The 21,556-nt window shown below is 57.5% G+C and overlaps 1 protein-coding gene across 1 annotated transcript; it reads right to left on the minus strand.

The window, feature by feature from the left end:
- Positions 1 to 6,742: 6,742 nt before the first annotated feature.
- Positions 6,743 to 9,789, minus strand: LOC145392669 (uncharacterized). The gene is made up of 3 exons (XM_080266982.1): positions 8,269 to 9,789; positions 7,531 to 7,956; positions 6,743 to 7,249 (listed from the first exon to the last, which is right to left on the minus strand). The coding sequence occupies exons 1-3, from the start codon at positions 9,787 to 9,789 to the stop codon at positions 6,743 to 6,745; spliced, it is 2,454 nt and encodes an 817-aa protein (XP_080123108.1).
- Positions 9,790 to 21,556: the final 11,767 nt, after the last annotated feature.

A 21,556-nucleotide genomic window follows, 5' to 3' on the forward strand; every position in this document is an offset into this window, starting at 1 on the left:
ATGACAGCGGCTATAGTGCGGGCCCAGTCACGCTGAGGGGCTGGCTTGGGCAGGCGGCACAGAAGGTGTTTTAGGAGGGCAGTGACAGGCAGGTGAGGCCAGCACTGGACCAGCTGCAGAGTGATAATTGCCGCTCGTAGCACAATGCGATGCGCCAGAGACGGCACCCCACCCTCCATACGCAGATTGACAAGCCGGGTCCAGCGTGGAGCACCTAGCATAACACGGAGTACATCATTCTGGATGACCTCCAGAGATCTAGAGACTGGTGAAGCGAGTCCCGTCAAACAGATGGCGCTGTAGTCCACCAAGGATCGGATTGCATGTATATAAAAAGTTCGTAGGATGGAATACGATGCCCCCAAACTCCGCTTGGAGAGATAGCAGAGAGCGGCCATGCGGGTGGAAGCACGCTCCCTCAGGTACCGAACGTGACAGGAAAAGTAAAGACACCTGTCAAGCCAGACCCCCAAATACTGATGTACAGTGATGAGGGAGAGCTGATTGCCCCCAAGTAGCACTGGAAAGTTTGGGGGACGGAGTCCGAATGGCAGGCACTTGGTCTCATGAAAATTAATTTTCAGCCCTAACTCGGCGCACTTGGCATGCAGCCGAGAAAGGGCCGAGTCAGCCTGTCTAAGACAGTCCCTCCTTGCGAAGACGAGGGCGAGATCGTCCGCATAGCAGAGGAGGGTGACGCCAAGCCCATAGTCAACAGTTAAGAGCCCCTCCATAAGGATGTTAAAAAGGAGAGGGCTTAATACGCTCCCCTGGGGCGTGCCATATGAATGCCTGTAAAAGTGCGAGATGTGCCCCTGAAATCGGACCCCTGCAGAGCAATCTGCAAAGAAGTCCCTGATCCAGGATAAAAACCTGCCTCCCACACCCCTGTCTGCAAGGGCAGCCAAAATAACAGTAGGGCTGGCCAGTTCAAATGCCTTCTCAAGGTCGAGGAAGACGGCCATCCCTCTTCCTCCCCTCAGTTCCCCAAGGAAAGACCCGAGGCAGTAAGTGGCACTCCTGCCATGGTGGTAGGCGAAGATCCTTGGGTGCAATGGTCCCAGCCGCCAAGCGAGACGAGCCCTCACAACCCTCTCAGTCGTCTTAGCGATACAGCTGAGGAGGGAGATGGGGCGCATGGCGGTGGGATCGTGAGGCTTAGGAATCGGGTGGATAACAGCCGTCTTCCATGACCTTGGCAGACGCCCTTTAGACCACGAGAGGTTGATCAAATCAAGCAGGTGCTCGCTACCGCAATCTCCAGCTTGTGACAGGAGTGAGTACGTAATCCCGTCCAGTCCGGGCGCAGAGACTCCCCTGTGGTGCAGCACTTTCAGATCCTCCCCGCTGGTGATGGGACAATCAGCTGGGTCTGGCCTATCACAGGCAGCCTGAACTGCCGTGGCATGAGAGGTGGATAGCTGAGCCTGCAGAATCTGGACAGACTGTGGGAGATTGCTAGAAGCAGATCGATCTGCGAAGTGCCAGGCGAGGCGGCTGGCTTCTGCGGCAGGATCTGGATGTGAGGGCGGACGAGGAAGTCGTGGATCGGAGATGGACCTGATTCTCCTCCACATCTCCCTGAGTGTGGAGTGAGCATCTAGGGTACGACACCATCCAATCCACGCCTCCTCCTTGAGGCGGCACTTCTCTGAGGCGACATGTTGCTTGACGGCAACCAGGTACCGATGGAGTGGAGATTTTCGACACCGTCGGTACTGCCTGTGTGCCGCATTGAGCCACCAGTTCAATTCCTTGACCCTGTCGCAGTAAATCCAGCCGTCCCGATAGCACCTCACGGATCGACGCTGCAGAGGGATAGCAAGAGAGGCAGCCCATGAAAAGATACTCGCCACCTGATCTGCTCGTCTCTCGAGGTCTGAGGGGGGAGGAGATGCCGCAAAGGCCCCAGCTAAGGCCCAGCCAAACGCCACCCAGTCAGCCCTACAGAGGTCCCACCGCAGCGGAGGGGGTGGCGTAGGTGGAAGTGGAGCAGCTGACAGAGTGACCTCCAGGGCAAAGTGGTCGCTAGCAAGGTGAGGGTGCAGTGACCACGTTCCCAAGCCCGCAAGGGGGGAGGACACAAACACCAAGTCCAGACGCCCCCCATCAATGTGTGTGGCTTCAGTGGTGTCATTCAATAGGGTAACATCACCCATCTCCTCCAGTATTAAAGAGATGTGTCGTCCTGCATCATCGGGCCGAAGAGGCGAAGAAAGCAGGGCATGGTGGGCATTGAAGTCGCCCCTGATGTACATTGCCCCCCTGGCAGCTTGGGAGAAAAGTTCCCCCAACTCCAGGGTGCTCCTCTGGCTCCGGTATACATTGTATACCATCAGGGGCAACGTCGCCAGATCGAGAACCACGCCCTGAACCTTCACATCAGGTCCACAGAAAAGAGGGGGCTCACAATCCGTGCACGCAATGTGGTCCTGGACCAGAACGGCACATCCCCGTGTAACGTCACGAATATACGGGAGGAGATGGGTGGTGTAGCCAGAGAGATGAAAATTGGAATTGTCTGGGAGCAGGGTCTCCTGCAGGAGAATGACATGAGGACGGTCCCTGGCGGCCGCTTCCTGCAAAAGCGGGAGCTTGCTCCATGCTCCCACACAATTCCACTGGAGGAGTCTGAGAGAGGGGTCTACTGGCCGTCCGGCGACAGTTGCAGATGGTCGTCTTCCTACAGCAGTGGTGAGGCCCTGTCCATCACTGTGGCCCCAGATGGTGTTAGCGCTTGCCCCACATGAGGATGATGACGAGGCAGCTGAGTGGTGGAAGGCAGAGCATTGGGAGGTCGTGGCTTGACCCGCTTTGACGGGTGAGCTGACCTGCGCAAGGTTGGACCGGGTCGTCCTGCAAAACGAGCTGGGTGGCAAGGGGACAGAGGGGCACCAAGGCTTGCCATCTTCCTCTTGATCGCCTGGTCTACCAGGCGATTGGCAGCTTCGGCAAAGGGCTCTGTTGGGAGAGGGACATCGAGGGTTATGGCTATTGTCTTGGCAATGGTCATTGCCAGCTCTGTGGCAAAGGTCCTGAGCTCCTCCGTCGTGAACGAGATCACCGGAGGAGCAGGAGCTGGGGGTTGGCTGGGCACTGAGCAGGATGGTGGTAGCGGAACAGATGTTGGCGGGTGGTGGACTTCCGCCATGGTCTCGCCCATGGTGAGGGCAAGAGGCAAGGGCGGAAACTCCTGCTCGCTGAGGGCAGGCGGGATTGAAGCAAGCAGGTGGCGCTGTTGTCCCCAGACGAAGGTGCCTGGGGGAGCTGGAGTAGCATTGGTGTTCTGCCGCTCTTGTACCCACGCAACCTGCCTCTCTCGGCCCTGGTTCACCCTCTTGACTCTTGCAGGGCAACTGGGGTGCCAGGCATGGTGTCGCCCTGAGCAACTGGGGCACTTGGCAGTTGTCGGCTCCTTTGCCTTGAGCAGCTGCAGCCACTGCTCCGTGTCGTGCGCTCCACTGCATATCCCGCAGATGATGGGGCGGTTGCAGGTGGCGCGATGGTGTCCGTATCAATAACACCTGTAGCAGCACAGCGGCTCGGGCGTGAAGGGGCGGAGATAAAACACTCCCCACTTGCCTAGGTTGATGGATTCCACTAGAGGTCCCTACACCGTCACACAGACCTGCAGCGCCTCCTCCCGCGTACGCTGATTTTGGCAGCGCACTGCCTCTTCGATGAGGATGTGTTGGAGTAGGATATCCACTGGCATACGCCGGGGATATCCCATCATGACCGCCTTTGTTGTTTGGCCGCCTTGAGGCAGCTCGACGATCTTGATGATCAGGGCCTCCTCCTCCGCCACCGCTTTCAGGCGAAGGTACGATCCCTCTTCGGTGGGGATCAGCACACAGCTTTCGTCACGACCAAAGCGATTCATGGCCGCGAGGCCGGGCAGTTGTCACTCCAGAGCTGCTACCGCATCGTAGCTGGTGCTGAATCCTTCCTGAAGAGGGACGCGAAAGGCTGGGAAAGCAGAGTGTGGAGGCTGAGGAGCCGTGACCGAGACCGAGGTGCGTGCAGCAGGGGGAGGCCGCCAAGGCCCTGGAGGCTTCGATGCAGGTGGAGGTGCATTTCCCTGCGGAGCCCGCCGTGTTTTATGCTTCACAGGGCTGAAGCCTTCATCATCAGGAGAGGCAGCAGGCACAGCAGAAGGGGCTGCAGCTAGAGGATACACCACTTGGGGTGGCTCATCATGGCATGTGCCAGTTTTTGGATCCAAAGTACCAGGAGGAGGTGGCGTGGCAAGGTCAGATGCCAGGCAGCGCGGGGCCTTGGGAGGAGGGGCAGCCTTATGGGTTGTGCCAGTAGATGGGTTAATGGCAGGTGGAACATCCGAAACTCCCTCCATCGCCTCATGTACACGTGCAACCTTGGCTGCACGTGATGAGGTGGAAGGGGGGGATGAGGAGTCATTCTGTGCATTGAGAGTGGGCCTTGCAGACCTAGAAGGGGAGGCGACAGAGGCCTTGCCAGACGTCGACGAGCGAGAGCTGGCATCGGAGAGATGCTGCTCCTGCTTCACACCTGGCACAATGGCAGGGCCAGAAGGCCGCTGCTCAGAAGGCTTAGGAGAGGGGGGTGAGCCAGTAGTCCCGCCAGACGTCGACAAGCGAGAGCTGGCATCAGACAGATGCCGCTCTCGCTTCGCGCCTGACACAGTAGCAGGGCGGACAGGCCTCTGCTTGGAACGCAAGGGGATGGCTTGCCCTGTGGGCCTAGGGACCTGGGTCCCCTTCATGCCCTCTGACAGACAGACACAAACACAAACACCACTCACACACATATACCACACACCCACAAAAACAGACAGACAGACAGACACACACACACAAAGAAAAACACGGCAAAAAAAAGGCCCTACAGTAGAGGGGACCTATTCTCCCCGCCCTCTAAAGGGCGACGAAGGAGACCCACTACTGCCCCGTGAGGGACTTAACCTAACCCTAACAGAAAAGCCGCCCCCAACGCTTCCTATAACCAGGCCCTAAAGGCCCCCCCTCATGGAAGTGCCCAAACGGCACCCCATCAGGGTTCGGCGTCGTACCACGTTGGGGGACACTAAGAGTTGACGGTGGAAAAAAAAAAAAAACACACAAGCTCACCCCCACACACACACAAGCAAGCAGGGCCTATCTGTCAGAGACAGAGTCTCGCCCAAAACGAGAGAAACAACCGAAAACCACTCTCAGTAAATCAGGCTAAGTCCAACGAAGCCAAAAAGTTCGAAAAACTCCCGAAAATCTTTCTCAGGCAGTGAGACAGAGTCGATAGCTCGAGAGAGACTGGCCGGAGGTCTTCTCACCATGAGAGCTAGACAGGGAATGCTGAGCAGGTTTGTTGTTTGTTTGTAATTTTCTCCCCACAATGAAGTGGGGAACGGGCAAACATGAGAGCCTATCAGGGAAAATGCAGAAAAGGCTCCTGTGTAGGAGCAAAGCACGGACAGCAGACTGGCAGACAGGGCAAGGGCGGCAGAGGAAGGGAACGATGCGATGGTGGTGAGACAACAGCCCGATGATCGACAAGGCGACGGGGAGAGAGCGGTAGACTGCACGGGGCCGATGGAAGAGGCGCCGGGAAGCTCAGATGGATCCCCAAACAACTCGACAGTGGTTGGCGGCCGGTTGCTCAGATGTTCGTAGAGGGCAGAGAGGGACGAGAGCGTTGTAAACGAAACGGCGCCGATGGTGAGGGAGCCGAAGCTCAGGATAGAAGCGTCCCGAACTCTGCCCTCAACCCTCATTCACTCGCTCCAGCTCTCCACACCAGCAGGTGGATGCACAAAGGGGAGGCCCGGTCCAGGTATTCACAAGGGCACAACCCCGGTCCTGGTGGAAATGGAGGGAAGAGTCGTCGGCCGGGTAGATAAAGGGCGGAGGACCCTAAGCCTCCTGGTGGACCGACCAGGGCACTCTCTATGATGGAAGGACAAGCCTGACCCCCTCGGTTGAAACGGCTGCTGTGGAGAGCTGGTCCCACCGGGAACAGCGGTGGAGGTGTTGCCTTGGCGAGAGGTAGGCTGCAAGTCGCTGAGCAGGTTGTTGTTGTTGTGATATTCGTCCCAGATCAGACTGGGACACGGGCAAATAAGTGAGCCTGTTACAGGTGCGCTAGCATGCGCTGCTCATATTAGCGAGGAGGGGGGTGGCGACTGACCACCCGCAGCAGAAGTTCCATCAGCAAACGGGCAACAATGGCAGAGGCATCACGGACATCATCCCCAGATGGCACAAAAGCACCTCCCAAATGCGAGCGGAAGATGTCAGTGACAGGACACCTTAGCATATAATGAAGGAGGGGCTCCGTCTCCCTCTCTAAGCAATGTTCACACGAGTCAGGTTCCACCCCAGTGATCTGCTTATAACATAAAAAGCCAAGCCGCAAGCGCCTGAGCCTCACAAGCAAAAAATTCGGCAGAACTGGGGGGGGCTGCAGCTGGGAGTATGATGTAGCAGCGGCATACCACGTGGCAGAACGGGAGCCCTCTGATACCACTAGCCTATGCTCTTCCAATGACAACTGCCAGATTGTAGCAGCGAAAGACTTGACAATCTGAGCCCGGCCTCTGCCGAATGGGAACGTGACAGCAGGAAGGGAACACGCAGAGCGTGCAGCCTCATCCGCCAACTCGTTCCCGTGGATGCCAACATGCCCCGGGAGCCAGTGCAGGACAACAGATGCACCCCTGCAGACCAGGAGAGAGGCGAAGGTGTAAATCGCCGACAGCAAAAAGACATTATCCTTGAGGGAGAAGGAGCGGAGACCCATGAATGGCAGAGAGCGAGTCCGAATGGACGACCACACGATTGCGATATTGATGGTGGTGTGCATGCCGCAAAGCCCCCAGTATAGCCGCCAGCTCTGCCTGGAACACAGAGGCCCCCTGTGAAAGCCGCCAAGACTCCACCATGTCCCCAAAAATGAAGGCCGCCCCTGCAGCACCATCAGCCGCCACAGAACCATCGGTGTAGTACACAGCCGATCCCGGAGATCCCAGAGCCGCAACCCGGCGGAGACCATCCTGACGGAGGAGGGCAGGGATGGTGCCACGGGGCTTGGCACGTGCTGGACAAATCAACTGGAATGGGGGAGGCTCCCATGGGGGCGGATACTCAAACCCAGCAAAGGGTGCATCAGGGACCTGGCAGATGGAGTCAGCAGCCCCCATGTCATGCAACATAGCAACCGTTGCTCGAGCCCAGTCTCGCCGAGTGGCCGGGTCAGGAGGGCGGCAGACAAGAGCCTTAGGAGGAGAGCAGAGACAGGGAGAGTGGGTCTGCGGTGTACCAGCTGCAGAGTAGTTGCTGCAGCACGGAGCATAATTCTACCCCTCAAAGATGGGAAACTGCTCTCCAACCTCAGATTGACCAGCCGGGTCCAAGGAGGTGCATGCAGAATGACCCGCAAAGCGTCATTCTGCACGACCTCAAGTGACTGAGAAACCCGCGGGGCAAGACCAGTCAAGCATATGGCACTGTAATCTACCAGCGACCTAATAGCGTGTGTGTAAAAAGTTCTGAGTACCATATAGGAGGCCCCCAAACTCTTCTTGGAGAGGGAGCGAAGGGCAGAGAGACGCGTGGACGCTCGCTCACGCAAATAGCGGACATGGCTCGCAAAGGTGAGGTTACTATCGAACCACACCCCAAGATACTTGTGGACGGCCACGAAGGACAGCTGGTGGCCACCGAGTAGCACGAGTGGAAAATGTGGGGGAAGGAGGCCAAAAGGCAAACACTTTGACTTGGCAAAGTTGATTTTGAGGCCAAGCTCTGAGCATTTGCCATACAACCTGGCCAGAACCTCGTTCGCCTGGGCAAAGCAGTCCCTCCTGGTAAAGATCAGGGCCAGATCATCGGCATAAGATAAGAGGGTGACCCCACGACCGAAGTCTACATCAAGGAGCCCCTCCACCAGAACGTTAAAAAGGAGAGGGCTCAACACACTCCCCTGAGGAGTACCATTCTGGTAGTCATAAAAGGGGGAGAGACGCCCCTGAAATCGGACTCCTGCTGAGCGACCACAAAAGAAGTCACTAACCCATGACAAAAGCTTACCGCCCACCCCCCGAGCCGCCAGAGCCTGCAAGATGACCGCAGGGCTTGCCAGCTCGAAGGCCTTCTCGAGGTCGAGGAAGACCGCCATCCCCACACCACCCCGAAGCTCCCCAAGGAACGATGCAAGGCAGTGAGAAGCACTCCTGCCAGGATGATAAGCAAAGATCCTTGGGTGAAGCGGACCCAGTCTCCATGCAAGACGCGCCCGCACAACTCGCTCAGCCGTCTTGGCAATACAGCTAAGGAGGGAAATGGGGCGCATGGCACCGGGAGCATTCGGCTTCGGGATGGGGTGAATAACAGCAGCCTTCCACAAACTCGAGAGACGCCCTTCAGACCACGAGAGGTTGAGCAGACCAAGAAGCCGCTCCATACCACAATCTCCCGCGTGTGACAGGATGGAGTATGTCAGCCCATCGAGGCCTGGAGCAGTGTCCGCCCTGCGCCGCAAAGCTGCCAGCAGCTCCCTACTGGTGATGGGGCAATCGGCTGGGTCAGAATGATCACATGCCGCCTGGACAGCCACAGCACGAGAGTCGGACAATTGCTCTTGAACAGCCAAGACTGATCGCGGGAGATTGGAGGAGGCGGAGCGGTCAGCAAAGTGCTGAGCCAGGCGGTCGGCCTCTGCAACAGGGTTGGGATGCGAAGGCGGACGGGAGGGACGTGGACCAGAGACGGACCTGATTCTCCTCCACATCTCACGAAGTGTGGAGTGAGAATCAAGGGTGCGACACCATACAATCCACGCCTCCTCCCTAAGGCGGCGCTTCTCCGCAAGGACATGACGAGACACGGCAAACAAGCACCGGCGGCACGGCGAAGTGCGGCGCCGCCGGTACCGTCCGCGTGCCGCATTAAGCCTGCGGTTCAGCTCTTTGACCCTATCGCAGTAGAACCAACCGTCCCGGTAGCACCTTGCAAAGCGCTTCCGCAAAGGGATGGCAATAGAAGCAGCCTGCCGAAAGACAGCGGCAACCTGATCTGCACAACTCTCTAGGTCCAACGCCGGGGGAGAGGAGGAGAAAGCGAGAGTGAGGGCCTTATCAAAGGCTTCCCAATCCACCCTGCCCACATCCCACCGTAGCGGAGGCGGCTCGAAGAGAGGGAGGGGAGGCAATGGCAGGTCCACCACAATGGCAAAGTGATCGCTCATAAGGTAGGGATGGAGCGACCACACAGTGGAGCCTGCTAGAGGAGTCGAGAGGAAGGCCAGGTCCAGCCGACCCCCACGGACATGTGTGGGTTCGTTGACATCATTCAGCAGGGATACACCACCCACCTCCTCCAGAGTGATGGAAATGTGCCGACCTGCCTCGTTGGAGGGGAGAGGCGAGGACAACAGAGCATGGTGTGCGTTGAAATCGCCCCCAATGTATACCGGCCCCCCGGCAGCCCGGGAGAACAAGTCCCCCAGCTCCAGGGCTGCCCGAGAACTACGGTACACATTGTACACAGTAAGGGGCGACCCCGACATGTGAAGCACCACGCCCTGGACCTCCACACCATCTCCACAGAAGGGAGGGGGTACACAGCTAGTGGAGGCAATGTGGTCACGGACCAGTATGGCACAGCCCCTGGACACACCACGCTCACGAGGGAGGAGATGGGCGGTATAACCCGCCAAACGAAAGGAGGAGCCCTCAGACAGAAGGGTTTCCTGCAGCAGAATAAGATGCGGGCGATCTCTGACGGCCACCTCTTGAAGGAGGGGTAGCTTGCTCATTGCCCCAACACAGTTCCACTGGAGGAGGCGAAGGGAGACGACCTCCCCGCATCCAGAGACAGACTGAGGCGGGGATCGCTCGACCCCCGAGTCAAAGGAGGAGTTGATGGAAGCACCTGAGGGGCAGACGGGAGTCGGGGAGTGGCAGGAGTCTGGGCACGACGGGGCCGAGCCCTGACCCCAGCCCTGGACGCCTTCTGTGCAGTCGTCCATGTGGGCGAGCCCGACTTCCGAGGGGCGCGAGGAGGCCTGCCCGAGACAGGAGCAGGGGTCCCTCGCCGCTTGCCGACGCTCCACTCCAGCCACCTGTCGATCACAGCCACCAAGGGGCCTGACCCCAGCTGAACCCCCAAAGCCCGAGCCACGGCACTCGTGATGGCCTCCGCCATCTGAGCCCCAAGGTGACGCAGCTCGTCCTTGGTAAATAGCGGTTCCTCTGGAGTAGACGCCTGAGACACTGGCGCTGTCACAGGAGCCGCCCGGGAAGGAGGAGGTGAGGGCACTCGAGCCACCGGGGTCGCTGGATGGTGAACCTCTGCCACCGCACTGGCTGTCCTCAAAGCAGGTGTCAAGGGGGGAAAGGCCGAATCGCTCAGAACCGGTGGGCCTGGCTCCTGAGAGCGGCGCTGCTGACCCCAAACAAAAGTGCCCGGGGGAGCGGGTGTCGCTATCGATGCCTGTTGCTGCCGCACCCAAGAGACTTGCCCCTCCCTGCCCTGAGTCACCCTCTTCACCCTCGCAGGGCAGCTGGGATGCCAGGCATGGTGAGCGCCTGCACAGTTGGGACAGCGGGCGGCGACCGGCTCCTTCGCCTTGAACCTCGCAAGGCACTGCTCGGTTTCGTGGGAGCCGCTGCACATCCCACACACCACAGGTCTGTTGCAGCTCGCACGGTGGTGGCCGAACCTCTGGCAGCGGAAGCATCGCAGCGACTCTGGAGTGTAAGGGCGCAGCCAGTACACACCCCAGTTCCCCAGATCTAGGGAGGGAACAAGAGGGCCCCGGAGGGTTACGAACACCTGCAGCGTCTCCTCCCGAGTCCTCTGGTGCTGACACCTGGTCGCTTCCTCTACCAAGTCGTGTAAGAGCAGGATGTCCACAGGCATACGGCGAGGGTATCCCATCACCACGGCCTTGGTGACCTGTCCGCCCCGTGTTAGCTCTACCACCTTCACGACAGCTGCCTCGTCCTCTGCCACCGCCTTGAGTTGCAGGTATGCCTCCTCTGTTGCTGGAATCAATACACAGCTTTCGTCCCTCCCAAAGCGATTGGTCACAGCAAGACCCGGCAGCTGCCTCTCCAGGGCCGCAACTGTGTCGTAGCTGGTGGTGTAGCCCGGCTGCAGAGGAACCCTGAAAGCGGGGAAGGAGGAGCGGGGAGGAGGGGGAGCTGCCACCGACACAGAAGGACGAGGTGCAGGTGGAGGCCTTTTTGTAGCAGGCGCTGAAAAACCCTGGGCTGCAGGCTTGGTAACGGGTGAACGCCTAGCCCTGCGAGTTACAAGGGTAAACCCCTCAGCACTCTCAGAGGCATCAGCATCAACGGCGGGATTGGCAGCAGTAGCAGTGGTGGCAGAAGGAGCAGTGGTGGGGGCTGGAGACAGAGGAGCAGGCAGAATCACGTCCATCCCCTCATGGCGACGGGCGACCTTCCTGGGTGCAGCAGAGGAGGAAGCAGAGGAGCCAGAGACAGGACTCCCTGGACAAGCCCGATCGCCAGCAGATACAGTTGAGCTGTCTCCTGATTCATGCCGCACCCTCTTCTTTCCAGAAGTTAAGCACTTCTTGCCCTTGTCAGTAGGTGGGTGGGTGACCGATAGTGAGTCACATCGAATTGTGGCAGCTCCCGGATGGGTGACCGCAGCCATACCCTCACCCACCGCCCCAGGAACCGTCCCAACCCTATCTCCAGCAGTGAGGACTCTAGCAGAAGGATCAGGTATCGGGATTCTCGATGGCAGAGGATTCCTCGAAGACCCTGGGGGTCTAGACCTAGCCTTGCCTGCCATGACAGACAGGCAGAATCACTCACACAGGCACGCACACAAACACAAACAAGCACACAGAAACACAGGAAGGAGCCTACCTACTGTGGTGGAAACTGCCCCCCCCGCTAGCGGAGGGCGAGACAGCCCTTGCCACAGCCCCGAAGGTCTTGCCTACTCCTAGCCCTAACCAGAGTTTTGGCTCACCCCTGCAGCTTCCTATAACCACCCCGACTACGGGGCCCCCTTGTGTACCAGGCCTGTGCCTGGAAACCGCGGGGTTCGGCTTCGTACCACGTACCAGGGGAACACTAAGAGCCGGAAAGGAAATACAGTAAGAGGCAAAAAGAAACCACTGAAGGGCGAGTGCGCACAAGTGTGAGCACCCCGGTACACAACAGTGGCTGGAGACCAAGGCGTGGTCAGGATGAAGGCGGCGAGCAACGACAGCAACAACACCTCAAAGCACTGTCGAGAGACAAGAAGGGCAGAGCAGCTCGATCAACGGCGAACCGGAGAGCTGCTACCCTTGTTGAAACAAGACAGGAGCAGGAGATGTTGTCAGTGTGGAGGCAGGCAGCAGAATGCTGAGCAGGTTTGTTGTTTGTGTGATATTCGTCCCAGGACGTACTGGGACACGGGCAAACATGTGAGCCCGTCACAGTTGCGCTATGCATGCGCATCTATATTATCGTGGCGGAGGGTAGCGACTGACTACCCGAAGTAATAGTGAAAAAGGAGCACGGGCAACTATACCAGCGGCATCCCTCACCTCATCTTCTGATGGGACGTATGCCCCACTAGGGAGAGATCTGAGAGCAGAAGTCACAGGGCAAGTCAATAGATAGTGCAGTAGAGGCTCCTCCGACCTCTCTAAGCAGTGTTCACAAGTGTCTGGGGCCACTCCTTTTATCTGGTTATAGCATAAGTATCCCAAACGTAAACGCCGCAGCCTCACTAGCAGACTATTCGGTAAGCCCAGAGGGGGCTGCAATGGTGAATAAGAAGTGGCACTGGCATACCAAGTGGCAGAGCGTGAGCCTTCAGCCACACATAGCCTATGTTCCTCCACTGATTGATGTCCAATAGTCACAGCGAAAGATCTAATGATTTGAGCCTGACTTTTGCAGAGTGGGAACGTGACAGCAGGGAGAGTACAGGCAGAGCGCGCTGCCTCATCTGCCATCTCATTCCCCAAGATGCCAACATGACCTGGAAGCCAGTGAAGGATGATCGTGGCTCCCCCACGGACGAGGAGAGAAGCTATAGTGTATATGGAGGATAACAAAAAAATGTTGTCTTTGAGGGAGAAGGAGCGAAGGCGTACAATAGATGAGAGCGAGTCTGTATGAATAACCACACGGCAATATCGGCGGTTGTGTGCATGCCGTAAAGCTCCCAGAATAGCAGCAAGTTCTGCCTGGAAGGGAGACGCCCCCTGGGACACCCGCCAAGACTCCACCATGTCACCAAAAACAAAGGCCGCTCCAGCAGTGCCATCAGCTGCCACAGAGCCATCAGTATAATAAACTGCTGACCCCGCAGACCCTAGAGCAGCTACCCGGCGTAGACTATCCTGACGGAGGAGTGCTGGGATGGTATTGCGAGGCTTTCCACCTGCTGGATAAACACACCGGAAAAGAGGAGGCCCCCAAGGTGGTGGTTCCTCGAACCCATAGAAGGGCGAGTCAGGGACCTGGCATATATCGGCAGTAGCACCCATACTATGTAACATAGCAACCGTGGCACGGGCCCAGTCTCGCCCAGGGGCCGGGTCAGGAGGGCGTGACAGAAGCCGCTTTAGTAGATAAGAGACTGGGAGATCTGGCCTGCGGTGCACAAGTTGCAGAGAGGTCGCTGCAGCCCGGAGCATGATTCGGCCTTTTAACGAAGGGAAACCGCCCTCCACTCGCAGATTCACCAGTCTGGTCCAAGGGGGTGCATGCAGAATGATGCGCAGGGCCTCATTCTGCACGACCTCCAGAGACTGAGAAACACTTGGGGCAAGACCCGTCAGGCAGATGGCACTATAGTCCACCAAAGACCTGATAGCGTGGACGTAGAATGTGCGCAGCACATAAAAAGAGGCCCCCAAACTCTTCTTTGAGAGGGAGCGAAGAGCAGACAGACGTGTCTTTGCCCGCTCGTGCAAGTACCTGACGTGGCTCTCGAATGTAAGGTTGCTGTCTAGTCGCACCCCAAGATATGTGTGTACTGCCACGAGAGACAGCTGGTGGCCACCAAGCAGAAGGGGAAAGCCGGGAGGCCTAAGGCCAAAAGGCATGCATTTGGTCTTTCCGTAGTTAATTTTTAGGCCCAGCTCCGCACACTTACTATATAGCCGTGCAAGTGCAACGTTTGCATGGTCGTAACAATCCCTCCTGGCTATGACGAGGGCCAGATCATCGGCATAGCACAGGAGGGTAACGCCGCGCCCATAGTCCTCAGTAAGTAGCCCCTCCATGAGGATATTGAAAAGGAGAGGGCTCAAGACACTCCCCTGGGGGGTGCCATTTAGGTGGGTATGAAAGGAGGAGAGCTGCCCCTGGAAGCGGACCCCCGCAGCACGTTCATTAAAAAAGTCCACAAGCCATGACAAGAGATTGCCACCCACTCCCTTGTCTGCAAGAGCCTGAAGTATGACTTTAGGGCTCGCCAACTCAAAAGCTTTCTCAAGGTCAAGGAAGACCACCATCCCCACTCCACCCCGAAGTTCACCGAGGAGAGATGCAAGGCAGTGAGAGGCACTTCTGCCTGGATGATAGGCAAATATCCTCTGGTGAAGCGGACCTAACCTCCATGCCAGACGCGCCCGCACAACCCGCTCAGCCGTCTTGGCAATACAGCTGAGCAGCGAGATGGGGCGCATGGCACCAGGATTGTTAGGCTTCGGGATGGGGTGGATGACAGCAGTCTTCCACGACCTCGGCAGACGCCCCTCAGACCACGAGAGGTTGAGCAGAGCAAGAAGCCGTTCTGTACCACAATCTCCCGCATGCAACAGGATGGAATAAGTCAGCCCATCAAGGCCTGGAGCAGTGTCCGCTCTACGCTGCAAAGCTGCCAGCAGCTCCCCACTAGTGATGGGGCAATCAGCTGGATCAGGACGGTCACAGGCCGCCTGAATAGCCTCAACACGAGAGGCGGACAGCTGCTCCTGAATGGCCAAGATGGACCGCGGGAGATTGCAAGAGGCAGAGCGGTCTGCAAAGTGCTGAGCCAGGCAGCTGGCCTCTGCGACAGGATCAGGGTGTGAAGGTGGACGGGAGGGACGTGGATCGGAGATGGACCTGATTCTCCTCCACATCTCCCGGAGTGTGGAGTGAGAATCAAGGGTACGACACCACCTAATCCACGCCTCCTCCCGAAGGCGGCGCTTCTCCGCGAGGACATGGCGAGACACGGCAGACAGGCACCGGCGGCACGGCGAAGTGCGGCGCCGCCGGTACTGTCTGCGAGCTGCATTCAGCCTCCGATTCAACTCCCTGACCCTGTCACAATAGAACCAGCCATCCCGGTAGCACCCCGCAAAGCGCTGCTGTATCGGGATAGCAAGAGATGCCGCTTGCCTAAAAGCATCAGCAACTTGCTCCGCTCGACCCTCGAGGTCTGCTGCAGGGGCAGATGAGAAGGCAAGAGTGAGAGCCCTGTCAAAGGCTGCCCAGTCCGCCCTGCTAAAATCCCACCTCTGAGGAGGCGACCTGGGTGGAGGAAGGGGAGCCAAAGGTAAATCAACCACAACAGCATAGTGGTCACTCATGAGGTGGGGATGGAGTGACCACATTGCCGAGCCTGCGAGAGGGGTGGAAACAAAGGTGAGGTCTAGTCGACCTCCTCTAATATGAGTAGCCTCACCGATATCATTCAGCAGGGAGACACCTCCCATCTCCTCCATAACTACAGAGATGTGCCGACCAGCCTCGTTGGTCTTGAGAGGCGAGGAAAACATATCGTGGTGTGCATTGAAGTCGCCTCCAATGAACACAGGCCCCCTCGTAGCCTGGGAGAACAAGTCCGCCAACTCCAGAGAGGCATCTCGGCCACGATATACATTAAACAGAGTGAGGGGTGACCCCGCTAATTGTAGGATCAGGCCCTGGACCTCAACACCAGTCCCACAGTAGGGAGGCTCACAGACTGCAGAACCGATGTGGTCCCTAACCAAAACGGCACAACCCTGAGCTACACCACGTTCACGAGGGAGGAGATAGGAGGTGTATCCCGCCAAACGAAACCGGGAGCTCTCAGTCAACAAGGTTTCCTGCAGGAGAATAACATGTGGTTGATCCCTGTTGGCCACCTCTTGCAGGAGGGGAAGCTTACTCATTGCTCCTGCGCAGTTCCATTGGAGGACCCTGAGGTAGGTACCGTCCTGGGGCCCGGAGACAGACAGAGGCGAACCTCCTCTGATTCCTGACCCACTGGCATCAAAGGAGGCACCAAGGGGGCCGATGGAAGATGAGGAGAGCCTGCCGCTAGGGTGCGGGGTGGCCGAGCCTTGATCTTGGCTACCTTTGAAGCAGCCCCTCTGGGGGACGACTTGGGCTTCCTCGGTGATCGAGGCCGCTTGGCTGAGGCAGGAGGAACAACGAGCTGTCGTTTCGCCTCGACTGCTTGATTTAGTGTACGGTCCACTACTGCCACTATAGGATCTGTGTTTAGCTGGACCCCCAGAGTCTGAGCCACGGTTTCTGCTATGGCAAGAGCCAATTGCGTCCCCAGGGTGCGCAGCTCGTCCAGTGTGAAGAGTGGGGCTGCTTGAGATTGATGTGCCTGCGGAGGAGGGGTTTGCGTTACCGGCGCGAGCACTGGATCCTCTTGGGAAGGAGGGGGCAGCAGGGGTGATGGATCCATTGAGGCCATGGGCCTGTGAACTTCCGCCACTGTCTCGATGGTCTGTGCGGGAGTTGGCAGGGGAGGAAAAGCAGTCGTATCTAATACAGGAGGAGTCTGTGCCTGGGGGCGGCGTTGTTGGCCCCAAACAAAAGTGCCTGGGGGGGCCGGCGTTGAGACCAAGGACTGCTGTTCCTGCACCCAAGAGACCTGCCTTTCTCTGCCCTGGTTCACCCTCTTCACCCTCGCTGGGCAACTGGGATGCCAGGCGTGGTGTGCTCCTGCACAGTTGGGACAGCGGGAGGTGACCGGCTCCTTTGCTCGGAATTTTGCCAAGCACTGCTCCGTGTCGTGGGAGCCGCTGCAGATCCCGCACACTGCAGGCCTGCTGCAGCTTGCACGATGGTGTCCGAACCTCTGGCAGCGGTAGCACCTCAGTGGCTCTGGAGTGTACGGGCGCAGCCAGTACACTCCCCAGTTCCCAAGATCGAGAGAGGGGACAAGGGGGCCGCGGAGGGTGACACACACCTGCAAGGTTTCCTCCCGCGTCCTCTGGTGCTGGCACCTGGTGGCCTCCTCTACTAGGTCGTGCCTGCGAAGGATGTCTAATGGGAACCGACGAGGGTATCCCATCACTACAGCCTTCGTCACCTGTCCACCCCGTGTGAGCTCTGTCACCTTCACTGTTGCCACCTCGTCCTCTGCTACGGCCTTGAGCTGCTGGTAAGCCTCTTCCGTGGAAGGAATGAGGACACAACTTTCGTCCCTGCCAAAGCGATTCCTCGCTGCAAGACCCGGCAACTGGCTCTCCAGGGCCGCCACTGCATCGTAGCTGGTGTCGTAACCCGATTGCAGTGGAACCCTGAAAGCTGGAAAGGAGGAGCGGGGTGGAGGAGGGGCTGCCACAGACACTGAAGGGCGAGGTGGAGGAGGTTGCTTTGGAGCAGTCAGAGAAAAACCCTGGGCCGCAGGCTTGGTCATGGTTGCGCGCTTAGCTCTGCGAGACACAAGGGTAAACCCTTCATCATCGGCAGAGCCATGTTTAACAGCAGGAGTAGCAGCAGCGGTTGAAACAGCATCAACCTGAGAAGTAGCAGTGTCAGGGTTTGAAGCAGGCACAATGTCATCCATCCCCTCATGACGGCGAGCTATCTTCCGTGGTGCTGTAGAGGAAGCAGAGGAGCAAGAATCTGGATGTTCCGGATCAGCACAACCGCCAGCAGACACAGTCGAGCTATCCCCTGATCCACGACGCTCCCTTTTCCTTCCAGTAGAGAAAAACTCCTGGCCTCTAGCAGCAGCTGGATGGGTTACCGAGGTCAAGACACCCTGGGCCGAGACAGCAGCTGGATGGGCGACCGCAGCAATGCTCCCACCCAAGACCCCAGGAACCGTATCAACCCTACCTCCAGCATAGGGGACGCGAGCAGATGAACCAGGCAGCTGGATCCTAGATGGCATAGGAATCCTCGAAGGCCCTGGGGGCCTAGACCTCGACTTGCCTGTCATCACACACAGGCACAAACACCCACACTAACACTCACACAAACACACAGAACAGGCACACAGAAACGCAGGAAGAAGCCTACCTACTGTGGCAGGAATCTGCCCCTCCGCTAGCGGAGGACGCGGCAGCCCTTACCACAGCCCCAAAGGTCTTGCCTAACCCTAGCCCTAAACAAAGTTTTGGCTCACCCCTGCAGCTTCCTATAGCCACCCCGACTACGGGGCCCCCTTGTGTACCAGGCCTGCGCCTGGAAACCGCGGGGTTCGGCTTTGTACCACGTACCAGGGGAACACTAAGAGCCAGAAAGGAAATACAGTAAGAGGCAAAAAGAAACCACCGAAGGGCGAGCGCGCACAAGCGTGAGCACCCCGGTACACAAACAGTGGCTGGAGACCAAGGCGTGGTCAGGATGAAGGCGGCAAGCAACGACAGCAACAACACCTCAAAGCACTGTCGAGAGACAAGAAGGGCAGAGCAGCTCGATCAATGGCGAACCGGAGAGCTGTTACCCTTGTTGAAACAAGACAGGAGCAGGAGATGTTGTTAGTGTGGAGGCAGGCAGCAGAATGCTGAGCAGGTTTTTTTTTTTTTTTTTTTGGAATATTTGCCCCACTAGGTGAGGACACGGGCAAACTAGAGCCCGTCACGGAAAGAGCGTGAAAAAGAAAAAAAAAGAAATAAAGTAAATAAAGAAACAGGCGGCTCTTAAGAGAGCAAACGAGTGACAATATACTCCAGTACAGCAGAACGAGGCGGATCGTGAGCCAGGGAAGCAAACAAACGAGATTCCAGGTCAGCAGAGATGGATTGATCAAGGTATGCCTCCCTAAGGTCGACATACAGCTGGCGGAATATCGGAGCTGAAGGATCATCAGGATCAGCAGGGGTGAAGAGATCAAGGAGCATCTCCTGAAGATCAGAGTCGGTAGCAGAGGCCAGGTGGGCGGCCGTCGAGGCATCGATGGGCGGAAGGGCGTCAGCAATACGCTGGGCAACAGATGGAAGGTCGCCCTTGCTCCTACGCTTGCCCTTGCCCTTCCGTTTCTTCTTGCTAGGTGGAAGAGATGGGGAAGAAGAACGTAAGGCAACAGGAGATGCAGATGCAGCACGCACAGGAAGATCCACCAAACTCCCAGCAGCAGATGGAGGCACTGAGGAAGGAGGGCCCTCTACGTCCAGGTGGACTGAAGGGACGGGAGAAACGGCCAGTTCTCCCTCGGCTGCTGACGGTGGGGGGTGGACCTCGGCGATGGTGGATCCAGTTTCCATGTCCATTGTCGGTTCCGGGTCGGTGATCAGGGTAGAGCCAGTTGCCCTGTTGAGAGGGGCATCAAGCTGCAGCCGTTTCCGCGGTGTACTGCGGGGTCGTGGTGGCTGCAGCTGCCGGGCCTGACGCTTCTGACGAGGGGTCGATACTGCATCGCCAGCAAAGCTCCGAGGGATGGCAAGGCGTGGCAGCCCGTTCTCCTCAAAAATCTGAGGGAGGAGAACGCGCAAAGCCACCTTGTCACCCCCACAGAAAGCTTCTGCAGTGGCGATACACATCGCAACAATGGTGTTTATCCCCCCAGAGCTTCCAGGACCCTTAGGCCGGCGCCTGCAGGCCGTGGGGCGTCGCCGTGCATAGGCAGAGCCCTGCACAGCAACACCTCCCGGCCCAGAGACATCCTTAGCCACAGGACCTCTGGAAGACTGAGAGAGACGAAACTCCACCGTCTCACCCTCGGCTAGAGAGCGTTGGAGGTGCCGTGAATTTGGTGCAACGATCCCAAAACTGTGCACGAAAACATCAGCACCGGTGTCCTGGCGCTTGATGAATCCGTACCTAGCTTTCACGTTGAACCAATTCACGGTCCCCACGATCTTCTCGGCTCCCGGCGACTGTGATCTGCTAGCAGGGGCCCCCCTCAACGGGTCGTAGGCGTGAGCAGAGGTGGACGAAGTCGCTCTCGAGTCGGGCATGGTGAGGACTGGCCTGGCCAAGCAACAGACTGGAAACGCTGAGCAGGTGATGTGGGCGCTATTTAATCCGTGTCCAGGATCGGACAACTGTATGTACTCGATCCTGATTGGTTGTTATATTTGAGGTGCAGCCCACCGAAAGCTTGGGAGGGCTTGGAGATCTTCCGCTTGTATTTTGAGCTTGGGGTTTAGTTCTTTGATAAACAGTGCTTCTCGTAAGGGGAGGCGTCATACATCTACACATGAAGTTAAGATTTCTGTATTTTCTTCCAACATTTTCCTTGTAAAAGGAATTCAGTGTTTCTATTAAAGGTGGCCTTAAGGTGCTCCAGCTCTAAGGTGGTAACTCAGGCTTCGAGACAATTTTCATGGTCGTTATGCCGACATAGGCAGAGGGGAGGGCTTCGCAGTTTTCTCGTTGACAAGTGAACCTGTATACAACATGCGACCTCTGAAACATGTCTCTCGTGGCGGAGGCTGTTTCTTCGTAAAAGGGGACTGGTTTTTTTTTTACTCTTGTAATATATTACCAGGTTAAGTCTCTTTTTCGGGGTTAAATGGCTTCACATTTAGTTTCACTATTTGTTATATGATTCTTTCTTCTGCAGTGGTGTGGCAGGAGAAGGGGTAATGCAGTGGTGTGGCAGGGGAAAGGGTAATGCAGTGACGTGACAGGAGAAGGGATAATGCAGTGGTGTGGCAGGGGAAGGGGTAATGCAGTTGTGTGGCAGGGGTAATGCAGTGGTGTGGCCGGGGAAGGGGTAATACAGTGGCGTGGCAGGGAAGGGATAATGCAGTGGTGTGGCAGTGGTAATGCAGTGGTGTGGCAGGGGAAGGGGTAATGCAGTGGTGTGGCAGGGAAATTGGTAATGCAGTGCTGTGACAGGGGAAGGGATAATGCAGTGACGTGGCAAGGGAATTGGTAATGCAGTGGTGTGGCAGGGGAATTGGTAATGCAGTGGTGTGGCAGGGGAAGGGGTAATGCAGTGGTGTGGCAGGAGAACTGGTAATGCAGTGGTGTGACAGGGGAAAGGAGTGAAGCAGTGGTGTAGCATTGGAAGGGGTAATGAAGTGGTGTGGCAGGTGAAGAGGAAATGCTGCCGTGTGGCAGAGGAAGGTAATGCAGACATGTGGCAGGGGAGGGGGCAAATGTAGTGGTGTGACAGAGAACAGGGCTAATGCAGGAGTGTGGCAGGGGAAGGGGATTATACAGGGTGTAATAGGAGAAGTATGCAGGGGAAAGGGTGATGCAGAGGTGTGTCAGGGGAAAGGGATGATACAGGGTGTAATACGAGAAGTATGCAGGGGAAGGGGTGATGCTGGGATGTGGCAGGATAAGAGGCTAATGCATTGGTGAGGCAAGGGACGAAGTTAATGCTAGGGTGTGGCAGGGGAAGGGGTGATGCTTGGGTGTGGCAGGATAAGAGGCTAATGCACTGGTGTGGCAGGGGACGAAGTTAATGCTAGGGTGTGGCAGGGG

Source organism: Coenobita brevimanus, chromosome 23 (assembly GCF_032717465.1).
Source record: "Coenobita brevimanus isolate Jiangsu-jjx chromosome 23, ASM3271746v2, whole genome shotgun sequence".
In the NCBI taxonomy this organism is placed as follows: domain Eukaryota; kingdom Metazoa; phylum Arthropoda; class Malacostraca; order Decapoda; family Coenobitidae; genus Coenobita; species Coenobita brevimanus.

Excerpts from the sequence above, each read along its gene's own strand:
- LOC145392669 (XM_080266982.1), bottom strand. The coding sequence starts at position 9,789 with ATGAGCAAGCTACCCCTCCTTCAAGAGGTGGCCGTCAGAGATCGCCCG. Across the intron at positions 7,957-8,268 it reads CGGCTGAGCGAGTTGTGCGG|GGGAGTGTGTTGAGCCCTCT; the intron begins GCGCGTCTTGCA and ends GGTACTCCTCAG. Across the intron at positions 7,250-7,530 it reads GTTTGGGGGCCTCCTATATG|GCTCTTGTCTGCCGCCCTCC; the intron begins GTACTCAGAACT and ends TCTCCTCCTAAG.